The following is a 12381-nucleotide window of genomic DNA, read 5'->3' on the forward strand; positions in this document are numbered from 1 at the left end:
TACTAGCATTAATTAAACTGTTCACAATTTTGTCATACATTATACCCATATCACTGTGATGTTTTTGACTCATACATTTTAAGTTGCCACACAGAATAGCTTCAAGAGGTATATCAATACTACTGAGACTATCATCACTCAGTGCATTATACTTCCATAGATCATGTGCTGTGAGCTTTGCCCAGTCCACTCTTCTGTGTTGCTCATTGGTATTATCATTATTATAGCTAGTCAGCTCAGGAAGACTGTCAAAATAAAGGCTTTGATAAAGGCTAGCCTATTAATATATTCATTTTCATTGTTGTAGCATTCATATGGCATGTAAACATTTAAAATAATAAAAACGTTTTTGTCATGTACAACTTGAATTGCTATGGCCCAGTCCACATCTAAACATATCACCTCAATCAATGGGTCAAGTTTCCTATGCCATAGAATGGCCACCCCACCAGGTATTCTACCAGGCACTATTCCCATACTTAGACCTGTTGTCGACTCACCTGCTCCATAGAAATTAACATGCACTGAGTTAAGTTTATGTAGATCTTGCTTGGGTAGCAAAGTCTCTTGTACACATAAAATGTCAGAACTCTCTAAGAGCTTGTCAATAACAAAACGTCGCGCTTTATCCCCAGCCCCCTGTCCAAGGCATAACCCACGCGAGTTATAAGACACAACTCTCATAATCAGTTCATAGTCCAGTCTTCATTGAAGCAGTTGCTCCATCCTCAGACACATCATCATTCATATTCTCTGTTACATTTCTTTGATCGAATGTTTTACGTGCTTCATAGAAGCGCCGCACAAAGACACCCTCCGGCCACAACTCCGGCTCATACATTTCGCTCACCTCATTGCATTCTACACTTACTTTGAAGGAGTTATACCGTCTTTGGGCACCCTCTATCTTTTGGCATATTACATCTCAACGTAGTTTGTCTTTCAAGTAACTAGCCAATGTTTCCGAGTTTACATCTGGGTTGAATTTTGACGCAAAAACACTCACCAACTTAGTCTTTACAACCCGTATGCTTCCTCCCACACTGGTTCCAACAAAACAACTATTCTTTGCCTTCCCATAAGCAGTCGGTTTGGCCTTGGTCTGAGCAGTTTCTCCAGTTAGCTGTTGTCGGCGGCCCCGCTTCACTACCCTACTCCAAATACTTTTTCGTGCTTGGACGACATGTGATGTCAACTAGTTTGTTTCAAGCACATAACACTGCTTAAAATCCTCCATCTTCCAGTCTGTAAAGTACACATCAACAAAGATATTCCTAACTAGGGATAGACCGTTTTTGGCAGTTTGCAGTTAATTTGTATCTGCGTTTTCTGATAACCGATAAAGTTAATGAATAAAAAAGTGTTCTACTTTGGCTGTGCTACAGCTCTGTGTCTGTCCCTCTGCTTCAGTTTCACTGACCACTGAGTCTGACTTAATGTCCCGCCCACAACACTATCTTACTATCTTTTACTGTGCATTACGTTGAAAGTTTCTAATTAAATAATTGCTTAAAACCTCTAAACAAAGTTTTGTTTTAGATTTTGAAATGGACTTTTCCATATCTTATACTTGTTTCTATTGAGCTCAGCAAACATATACAAAAACCTATACTGTAGATTTGAAAGGACATGCAAACACATTTACTACAGATAGGAATGAAAAAAAAACCCATCCTTTTAAAAAGGGATGTGTAGTTGTCAAAGGAGAGCACTGACCCTGTCTCTGAGTGTAATCCTGAAGGAGGGCCTCAGTGGTCTCATCCAGAGCAATGTCTAGAGGAACATCACCATCACAGTTGACAGCCGAGAGAGAGGCACCTTGCTGCAAAAGAAAACTGACAAAACAAACATGAACAGAGTGAGAATGCATTCAAGTGCAGAAACATTTACAAAAGGACAACCAGTTCTGAATAGACGCGCACCTAATCCTATCACGTTATGTACAAAGTGAGACCAAAAGGCATAATTCACAGAACAAGAATCTGTAGGAAAAAAGGTGCACCAGTTGTTAAATCGTTTGTGTGTCAGGCCATCCCCCTCATGCTTTAGCTGACTTGTTGTGCTGCCAAACAGGACAACAATGTAAGTATTGTTGAATGCTCAAATACTTTAGCACCCACACTGCTTTCAGACTTATTTAAAGTGGCAAAGAGTACTGTATTACACATAGCTGTTAAGCTGCTCTATTCTAAAATCTGTATTCTGCTAACTATAGAGACATATACTACACACTCTGCAATGTCGGGGTGGCCGCAGGAGGCAGCAACATGCAGTGGTGTCCATCCCTCATTGTCAACCTGGTTCACGTTGGCACCATTATCCAAAAGAAAGGACACTATGTCCATGCTGCCATCAATGCAGGACTGTGTAGAAGAGAGGACAACAAAAAAGACAAAATAATGCAACTGTAAATGTTTCTCGTTCATCTCAGCATCAACTGATAATTCAAATGAATCAAAAGGAGTAACTGCCTCACCTGATGGAGAGCAGTGATTCCATCGGCATTGGAACAGTTTATAATTTCTGCCACATCCTCCCCATTTATCCTTTTGGTTTCTTTGGCCTCCTTAAGCATCACCTGGGCCTCCTCCGTGTCCCCGCTGGCACAGGCAGCCAGGAACTCTGCAGCCCTGTCAAACCTCACACTTTTCCTAAAGACAGGGGATACAGGCAGCTAGATGACCTCATTGGTTAGCTGTTGTCAATTTGAAGAGAGACACATGCCTTGCAGCACCAGTGTGTTCCAAAAAGGGAATGGACAAAAATGACAATTTACAACTAGGGCTGCACAATAGGAAGAAAATATCTAATTGTGATTACTTTGACTGATATTGCGATTGCAATATGATTCACAAAATTGGAGGGAATGATCCTTTTTGTATCATTATTCTCATTTTCATTGAAAAGTATTCAAATTTAAAAAGTGATTATAGTGTGATTTTTGGAAGGATCTGTACCAAACAAAATCTTTTCTGCAGTCTGCATGATATGGTTTATAGGCTGGGGCGTCTCTGCAGCACCACAATACTTCATTCAGAATGGTTTTACACATATTTTGCCTTTAACAAATATGTTTCCCTTCCAGAGATTTGGATATTACAATAGTCCATTTTGCGATTTCGATAGAACTGTGATTAATTGTGCTATCCTACTTACAACACAGTTGCAGTAGCCCCATGGGAAAAGGGGGTTAGTTAGAGAATAAGCCTGGCAATATTCTACGGTTCTGTTCGTGTCCACAAAAGATTTGTCATCACTTGATATTTTTAGGCAACCCTACCCTGCCTGTGTATCTCAGCCCCAAAGCTATTTGTTCTTACAAAAGACTTAAATCTTTATACACAAAGTCTAATTTATTAAAAAGGACTAAAATCAATATTCATATAGGAGAAAATTATATATTTCTTGGAACAGTGGGCTTGTACATGTTACTAAAGGAATATGTCATTCAGTGCAACAGTGTGGTCACTGATGTTTTTTAAAAAGTTGTTGGGACAACAATGGAAGTCTATGGAAGGAAACATGCAAGACCAGCTCTGAACACACAGGCAATACTTGCTGTAGGTTCAGTTCATTGGTTGGTTTTAGTCTTCTTGCGGGATTGTTTGACAATAAGAAAAACATGAAATAACACAAGATTACAACATAGCCATTTCTGAAGCCATAGTTTTTTGTGTGTTGTAACACAAATGTCCCTGCAAGTGTCTTTCAGTCAGTGTTGGTGAGGGTCTTCCTGTTGCCACTCTTTGCTAATGCGGTTGAGGTTATAATAATAGTTGACTCTTCCTTACCATTACGCATTCTGTTGCCGTTAAATTGAACACCCATTCTCAGTGAGGTAGCTATGTGTCAGCTTTACAAGAGATAGTCACTGCCTGTATTGTACACAAGCACTGTAAAATTATATCTTATGGCAGCCCCAAAAATCAGGATATGAAAAGTCAATTAGCAACACAGTGCTAGACACTTTTTTTGTTAGCTAGCTAACGTTAGCTAACACAAACACTAGAAAATGTGGCCTCAGCAATGACCATTGACTACTGACAGTTTCAACAAAAACAAAACATTATGACCTTAAATAAACGGCAAACGTTATTTAGCAGGAGGGGACTATATGCGGTCTAATTTAACGTTACTGTAAGACATTAAGGGTATTTTATTTTGTCCAGCCCTTGTCCAAGCCCACGCACAAAATTCCTCCTTTAGCATTATCTTTTGATGTTAAGCTAAGCTAGCTGGCCGGCTGTTAGCCGGGCAGATTTTGCTAAACGGTTTGGCAGGAGACGTTTCCTCACCGTCGTTTGAGGAAGAGGCTGATTTCATCTCTGCCTACACACGGCTGGTCTTTCGGCGGGTCGTTGAGCTCGGCCCCCGGTTCCCTTGCTCCGTTCTCGGCATCGCCCCGCCACCTCCGCCTGGGCACGGCCAGAGCTTTGTCGGTGCATGAGCCGGCCCAGCGCTTCAGCTGCTCCCGCCGCTTGGTCCTCGCCGAGTCCCCCATTATTTATCGGAGGAGGACTGTGTTTTTAAAAATAAAACATTCACTGGCAGGGAACGACACACCCTCCATGTGTATACTTTCACTTCCTGGTTCTTGCTATGGTGTAGGAAGCCTCGGCTCGTGTTCGTTGGCATCGGGAGCGCGCAAAATTGCTCAGGCTTGTCTGTCTGACGTCACCGCCGGTCTTCTTTGTAGAGAGTAGACCATAGAGTAGACTGTCAAAACAACATGAGTAGAATATATGGATTATTTCTATTATTATATCTCCAAGTATGTCTTCATCTAGCACTGTTCCGGAGGCTGAGATAAGAAGCGTTCATAAAGTCACCAGGTGTTTAAAAAGAAGCAGTCCATCTTGTCTGCTGCAGGCTGAGTTGATTTGATTTTTTTTCACTGGTTGGTGTTGCAAGAACTTCCATGTGCATAATCACCACACTGCTGCTGGCCACCACACCATTGGGTCACACATTGAGAGCAAGAGAGATCCAAAATGTTTTAATTACTGGCGCACAGCCTGTTTCATAAACTTTGCAGACATAGGCTTGGGTGCAAATGAAAATTATTTTACACAAATTCCAAATGCAAAAGAGTTGCATATTGTAGCTGTTGTGCACAGCCTATGGGTTAGCATGCATTTAGCAGGTTATACATGTATGTTGCTTATGTCAACCTTACACCAACCGACTCAAGCGATTCCATTGTTGCAGACACATTTCCAATATTGGAATGAATGAAATCACAGGAGTCTAGCTAGAGTTGGGACACGCCCCCATTGTTTCAATCGTTTGGTGTAAGGTGGTCAAAAAACTTTTTTTTAAAGTTTTAAGTCTTGGTAGTCAAATCTTGTAGCTTGTAACTAAACTTTGTGAGATTATGACATATTGTATAGATGTGAGACGATTGTCTTTAGATATGAGAAAGTGCCTGACTTCCTCTTTTCAAAGTCTTTTTAGAGTCTTGGTGTATGGTAGGCATTGACTCAAAATCTTGAATTTACCTCAAATCATTCATCCAAATGTGCATTCTGACCTGAGAATCAGCCTGGTTTAAACAATCAATGTTAATTCCAACATGGACACAGGGTCAAATTCCATTTCACATTTTTTCCCTGTGGCTCTGTGTGCTCAGCACTACAACTCTACTACTCTACAGTCTGGGACCAACAGAAAATGGAGAGCCATTGATGTAAGTAAATGCGTCATTTGCATTCATTTTAGCTGTTCCAATCTGGGACTGGACAACTATGAACTTGTCCAAGTGTGACAGAATATACTGTGGGTGTAATTAGCGGTGGAAGAAGTATTCAGATTCACATCTGATTGACCCGAGGTTCAGTGCTTTGCGATACCAGTCACTCTTATGGGATTACTGGTATAGCTGTCTTGTTTAATTGGTGTCTGTCTTGTGTATCTGTAACTTTTTTTTGTTGTTTTATGGACCATGAGTCTAATAATATAGGCTATCAGATATTTTACTTAGGTTAAATTACTAATACCACACAGTAAAAATACTCAGTTACATTGAAAATGTTACTTAAGGGAAATTATCCAAGTATCATTAGGAAAATGTTCTTAAAGTATCAAAAGTAAAAATCCTCACATTTTAGAAACTGGAAACGACCCAAACAATTCTGTGTTTAATGGTTTACTCATTTCAGCTGACTTACAGACCTGTAAATTGTTGGGTAGTTTAATTTATAATAAAACATCACATTTTATAAACTGCATGTGTTTTGTGTGCAAATTTGTAAAGTAACTAGTAACTAAAGCTGTCAGTGGTATGAAAAGGAAATACTTAAGTAAAATACAAGTACATCAAATTTGTACTGAAGTACAGCACTTGAGTAAATGTAGTTAAATCCCACCACTGGTTGTAATAAATCCTTGTATACTAGTTGTCTACATTGTTGTAGCTTAAGTTGGAAAAAAGTGTTCATGGTTTTTATATATTATCCCTTGGTCCCTTTTGTCTTTCTTTATCTATAAATAAACCAAACCAAAACCAAAAATGATCAAAGTGAACAGTTGCAGCACATATGCACGTCAAATTAAAGGGAACACCAACATGAAGTGTCCTGGTGTTGTGTTGGTTCACCACAAGCCTCCAGAACAGCTTAAATGCTCCTCGACATAGATTGTACAACTCTCTGAAACTCTACTGGAGGGATGAACAGCGTTCTTCCTAAAGATTTCCCTCGTTTGGTGTTTTGATGACGGGGGTGGAGAGCGCTGTCCTGCATGTTGCTGCAAAATCTCCCATGGGCGCTCAGTTGGCTTGATTGGTGACTGTGAAGTCCACAACATATGAGTCAAATCATTTTCATATTAAATAAAACATTCCACATTATTTAAGACTTTCCTTGTACTAGTTTGACATAAAAGTTGAATTTGAATGTTGAATGTTGTTTCCATATATAGATATTTCTTTAAAATTCTCTTTTTGTGGCTTCTTGTTTTTTTAATCCTGCTTATGAGGTTTTATAATGACAAAAACTTAATAACTTAACAACAACCCCCTTGTTGTTATTGTAGCTGTCACTCAGACAAATAGTCTGTCGCAGCGTAAGATCTGCTTTGGTGATCATTTTCTTCTGGAAGGTGAGAGGAGCAATGCATTTCTATTGCTAAACTTTCAAATTGTATATCTACAGCAGTGACACCCAACCAGGGTACTTATACCCATGGGGGTACTTCTGCAGTTGCCAATGGGTACACGAAAAGACCTAAATTAGCTCAACTAAAAATAGAGAATAGGATTTGATTAAAATAATATATCCACATACAGTATTAACATCAAGTTAATTTTAACATCTGAACACTAGGTGTTGCAGTTATGTAAGAGTAAACTGGCAAGTGAGCCCTGAAGTTTGACCCGCTAAAAAATAATGAACAAATTCTAGAAATAAATAGGTAGAAGTAAGAACTGAATGGTAGAAATCAATTGTTTAAAGTAAATGAGAAACTGATAATAAAAGTTAGATAAAAGTATGGCTAAAACACTCAGCTTCACTCCAAATATGGTCAGTTCAATTGTGTGAAAAAATGAACACTACACACTTTTATATAATAAATAGTGTTTAACATTTGGAACATACATCATAATCAGAATGAGTTAATTGCCACAGTAGTCACCCTATGTGTAATTTGTCTGGGTGAAAGGTGCATATATACACAAAAAAACATATTAAACATTAATAAGAATAAAAAGTGAATACAGACACAAATATATACAAAATAGCTGTTTAAGTAATTGGGAATCAGTGTAGGGGTACTCAACTTGAATTCATTCATTCTGACAGAGCTATGGGGGTACCTCAGACCTGAATTCTGAATCTGTTATTGTTGAAACCAGACAGCAGTTCGAGAGTCATTTTACTTCACTATCTGATTTCAGTTTTGCCGTGTTAAGTGGAACAACAAAATACACGTTTCCTCAATCACCAGGTTTCACTATGTCTCCGCCCTCACACAAAGCAGCACACTCCATCCCACCTCACACTCTGACCCGGCTGGCACGGGAGTGGCTAGCAGAGGACACACCCAACTTTGACCCGGCCGGAGTGTGTGTGGGCTCGCTGGAGGTTGAGGCGAGGTTGCTGTGTAAAACACCACACAGCGTCTTGGCAGGGAGCCCCTTCTTCACAGCAGTGTTCACTGAGGTCGGCTGCACCGTGGACTGGATTTACCAAGAGGGGGCTGAGATTGGTAGGTATTACGCAGTCTTTCAAAGCACCAATATATCACATTAGAGAAGTTTATAAACCCTGGAGAGGGAAATTGTCGCTCGTCCATGCACAGTAACAAATAACAAAAGATACACTGGTCAAACAGCTCACAACAGACCACATATGAAAGATATACTGTCATTACAGTACTAACACTAAATCACAAACCAACACAGTTTCCAGATTTCCCATTTTCCACATTTAACACATTAGTGGTGCTCAGGAGCCATTCAATAAAAAAGCAAATCAAATAAAAAGACAAAAAGTGATGCTCCTGAAAATGAGAGCAATAAAGCAGCCAAGCATCTTGAATAGAATCTGAAAGATAATGTGACAAGTTCAACTACAATACCACTTTATTGTCAGTTTACACAAAAAATAATTTTGCATTCCCGAGCAGCTCCGCTCAAAAAGAAGAAATAAAACAAAAAATACACACAGAGCTAGACAAAAATTACACATATACAGTAATACAAAGATGAAGACAATCATGACAATAAACATGATATCCTCAGGTCGTAACTAACGTAAATTGATATGCAGGCCGGATTAAAACCGGAGAGGGGCCAGGTTTGGCCTGCGGGCCTTGAATTTGACACATGCTCTAAACTCTCTCATCTTTAGGAACACTAATGTCTTTATGTCACCTCCACAGGTCCAGATGACATCACACTGACTGCTGTGGTGAGAGGCCCAGCAAGGTGCCTCCTCCTCGGGGAAAGGCCGGCTCTTAACTGCCTGTCCCGAGCCTCTGGGATCACCACCCGCTGTACTCAGCTCCAGGCAATGGCAACAGCAGAAGGATGGCATGGAGAAGTTGCTGGCACACGCAAGACCACCCCAGGCTTCCGTCTGGTGGAAAAGTACGCCATGCTGGTTGGTGGTGTGTCCATGCACAGACAAGACCTGAGTGGAATGGTGATGCTGAAGGACAACCATATCTGGGCTTCAGGAAGTATCACACAGGTGGGCAGCTGCACCACCGGTCCAGTTAAAATGGCTCTCACAATGTATGTTCTTACAGTTCATTGGAAAGTAGGCTACAACACCACTAACCTCTTCAAGTTAAGAAGTTTAAGCAGTGTTAAGGAGAGAAAAAAAAAGCAACAAAAGGCTATAATAATTTTTATTTTTGAATTTTAAAAAACTACAAAATACATAAATGCAACATTTACTCAACACATTATGTAGATATAAATACCACTCTGTATATACTTTTATAATGACCTATTTAAATGAATGTAATGTTTCAATTCCCCACTTTCAAATACTTGGTTCAGTAGTTTTAGGGTTCCAAAATCTAAATGAAAAATTCAAGTGTGAAATGTTCAAAAGAGTCCACAGCTCTGCTAGCAGTTTTCTGAGGCTGTACTTGCTAATGTCAACGAGTTAACATGCTAATCACATTGCTAACATGCTGTTGTTTAGCAGATATAACATTATGCATGTTCACTATCTTAGTTTCTGGGTAATGTAACTAGTGTGTGTCATCTTAGTAGGATTTATGTTAGCATGCTAAGATTTGGCAATTAGCATAAAGCTAAAGATTTCTGGGGATGCCATTCAAAAGTTCCGGACAAACTGAAACTTTTGAACCAATGGTGCTGTCAAGGCCAAAGTCATTGGTTTCATCCTCTGGGGACCATGAAAGATATTGGAATAGGTATAGGAAAGAAAAAAATTATATTGGAACATGGAGAAAAAAACAAAACACAAACCCTGTTTGTTCCCTAGGCTGTGAAAGCTGCCCGGTCAGTGTGTGGCTTCAGCAGTAAGATTGAGGTGGAGTGCCGCTCTGCAGAGGAGGGCAGAGAGGCAGCTGGCTCTGGAGCAGACATTGTTATGCTGGACAATTTTCAACCTCAGGTAAAGAATCATTTTCCAACGCCAGGTTTCCACTCACTCACATGAAATAATACACCCCCTCCACCCTGTCTCCAACTATAGGAGCTCCATGTTGCAGCTAATGCACTGAAGGAGGAGTTCCCAGCACTACTGATCGAGGCCAGTGGAGGAGTGACTCTAGAGAACTTTGCTATGTATCTCTCTCCACATGTAGACATCATTTCTCTGGGCTGCATAACACAGGGCTGCCCAGTGGTGGATTTTTCTCTCAAGGTTCAAAAGCCTGTTGTTCACTCAACCCTCAAAGAATGATGATCTTTGTGTCAATTGATTGAATGAAAAAAATATGTGAGATTTTGTTCTGATGAAGAGGAGATTTGTAGTGTGCACTAAAAACTATTGTACTGCAACTACAATGGTCTACTGTTTCTAAAGAGTGAGAAATAAGTGACATCCTGTTGGCTCATTGTGTCATTGGTCATTTGATAGAATAAAAGAAGAAATGAAAAAGGAAACCAGACTGTACTTGTTTCTCTGCCAGAGCCATGTACCATCGAATGACAATGTCATATGGTTCTTGAAAAACAAATTAGGCAACGCTGTTGCCATAGAGGAACAGCAGTCACATGTTAAAAACTAATCAGCAGAGCGGTCGCAGAAATACAGGATAAAAGGACAATTGACATTTTTCTTCTCAATTTAGCGCCGCCCAAGACGATTGTGATTGGTTTAGGGAAATGCAAATAACCCAGAGCTTTATTTTCCCCTTACCCTAGAATGTATCCGTGTTGTAGCCATGGGTTTTAAAAACTAGTGGACAAAGGTTCCTGGCCTAAAGAAATGAAGCCAATGCAGTAGTGTGTCTCAAACCACGCACTTCTGTTACACTTCCGTGCACTAACCGAAGTGCACTTTGTACACTACGTGCTTACTTGCATAGTGCGTAAAATTTGACGAGAGAGTGTTGTCTCAAATCACGCAAAGACCTGATGTACTTACCGAAAATGACGAACACAACAGCTCATTCCTCCTCCTGCTTTGTTCATCAAAATGAATGTGGTGTTGTTTATTGTTGCCTGTATTTGCCCCCTTTTTTACGCGAATATAAGAGGATTGTCGTGTCATCACTCCTTTTAGCGAAAAATCATACCGTACATACTGTACCACCTGTACTACCAGCAAAAGTACCCTCCTCCAGGTTTCTGCATTATTGGGGATGGTGGCTTCCCCAGCTAATAACCTTTCTGTGTGGAGTTTGTATGTTCTCCCCGTGTTTGCGTGGGTTTCCTCCGGGTACTCCTGTTTCTTCCCACCATAAAAGACATGCATCCTAGGTAGGACTACAGTTGAAAACTAGCCAATTGGCTAACACTGGCGCATTTACAGAAATGTTCATTAATGTGCATTGTCCTAATCAAATAAAAAAATAAACTGTGCCACTGTTAGCTAGCTAAGTTTGGCTTGCTAGCACGTCAAATTACGGTACCAAAATCATTACAGACTGCAAAATTAACCAAATATACATGCACTGCATTTGACCGCACTTCAACAATGTGAGTGCTAGTGCACTCACATAGTGCTAGTATAAGTAAAGAAGTGCACAATTTGAGACACACCACAGAAGTTCCTTAAACGTGCATTTTATCTAATTTCCAGTAGGGGCAACTCCACTGGTTGCAAAAAGAAGTTTGATTCTACATAAATCTATGAAGAATAGCTTCTCACTTCAAAGTTAATTGAAAATGTTTCCTAAAAATATTTTGTATAGTTTTCTGCCAACCAAGTTAGCTAGCTACCGCTACCATTAGCTGGTAACTTACAGAAAAGTTTGCTGATTTTTTGTGTACTGCCGTACATGCAGATGTGCCAGATGTGAAGTGATTCCCTCCAGGGGGTCCTGAGATCAGAATCATGATCGGAATCAGAAATACTTTATTGATCCCCGAAGGGAAACTCTGTGTTGCAGTCGTACAAATAGTATAAATATCACAGTAGAAATATAAATAAATAAATATAAGGAGTGTGGATATGTACGGTATTTAAATAGTTAAAGGAATGTTATTATACAGTATTTACATAATTAACATAATTAAAGAATTTCAATGGTGAAAAGTAACAATGATAATAATAATAATAATAATAATAATTGTAGCAGTTGAGTATTGCATACATTTCGGGCCAATGTTATTGCACAAAACAAATAATACAGATAATAATGTCCAGTTTCAACCTCTCTAAGAGTCTAAGTGTCTGTGTGTCAGAAACTTAGAGGAAAGAGTTATAAAGTTTGATGGCCACAGGCAGGAATGAC

The 12381-nt window shown here is 39.7% G+C and overlaps 2 protein-coding genes across 4 annotated transcripts in view; one reads left to right on the forward strand and one right to left on the reverse strand.

Moving 5' to 3' along the window:
• The window catches only part of ppp1r12c (protein phosphatase 1, regulatory subunit 12C), a 22508-nt gene extending 17842 nt beyond the window's left edge, over positions 1–4666 (reverse strand). The window contains exons 1-4 of the mRNA XM_032539829.1: positions 4296–4666; positions 2477–2651; positions 2233–2363; positions 1717–1835 (exon numbers count right to left, since the gene is read on the reverse strand). Of these exons, the coding sequence (XP_032395720.1) occupies positions 1717–1835; positions 2233–2363; positions 2477–2651; positions 4296–4501 (631 nt within the window). The 5' untranslated portion in view covers positions 4502–4666. The remainder of the gene's footprint in view (positions 1–1716; positions 1836–2232; positions 2364–2476; positions 2652–4295) is intronic.
• Positions 4667–5626: 960 nt separating this feature from the next.
• LOC116701406 (nicotinate-nucleotide pyrophosphorylase [carboxylating]) lies at positions 5627–10919 on the forward strand. Of its 3 annotated transcripts, none has more exons than XM_032535119.1 (5): positions 5627–5686; positions 7945–8205; positions 8881–9191; positions 9960–10091; positions 10173–10919. In XM_032535119.1, exons 2-5 carry the CDS (start codon positions 7953–7955, stop codon positions 10380–10382), a joined length of 906 nt encoding a protein of 301 aa, XP_032391010.1. In that variant the 5' UTR covers positions 5627–5686; positions 7945–7952; the 3' UTR covers positions 10383–10919. The 3 variants fall into 3 exon arrangements, with proteins under 3 accessions (XP_032391010.1, XP_032391001.1, XP_032390991.1); XM_032535110.1 differs by having other exon boundaries at positions 5633–5686; positions 7910–8205; XM_032535100.1 differs by having other exon boundaries at positions 5652–5686; positions 7895–8205.
• The last annotated feature ends 1462 nt before the right edge of the window (positions 10920–12381 follow it).

This window comes from Etheostoma spectabile, chromosome 2 (genome assembly GCF_008692095.1).
Source record: "Etheostoma spectabile isolate EspeVRDwgs_2016 chromosome 2, UIUC_Espe_1.0, whole genome shotgun sequence".
Lineage (NCBI taxonomy): Eukaryota > Metazoa > Chordata > Actinopteri > Perciformes > Percidae > Etheostoma > Etheostoma spectabile.

What these genes read in the sequence shown, in the direction of transcription:
- LOC116701406 (XM_032535119.1), top strand. Translation starts at nt 7,953, where the DNA reads ATGTCTCCGCCCTCACACAAAGCAGCACACTCCATCCCACCTCACACT. An exon ending in CCAAGAGGGGGCTGAGATTG is followed by an intron (nt 8,206 to 8,880) that starts GTAGGTATTACG and finishes TCACCTCCACAG; the next exon opens with GTCCAGATGACATCACACTG. An exon ending in TGGACAATTTTCAACCTCAG is followed by an intron (nt 10,092 to 10,172) that starts GTAAAGAATCAT and finishes CTCCAACTATAG; the next exon opens with GAGCTCCATGTTGCAGCTAA.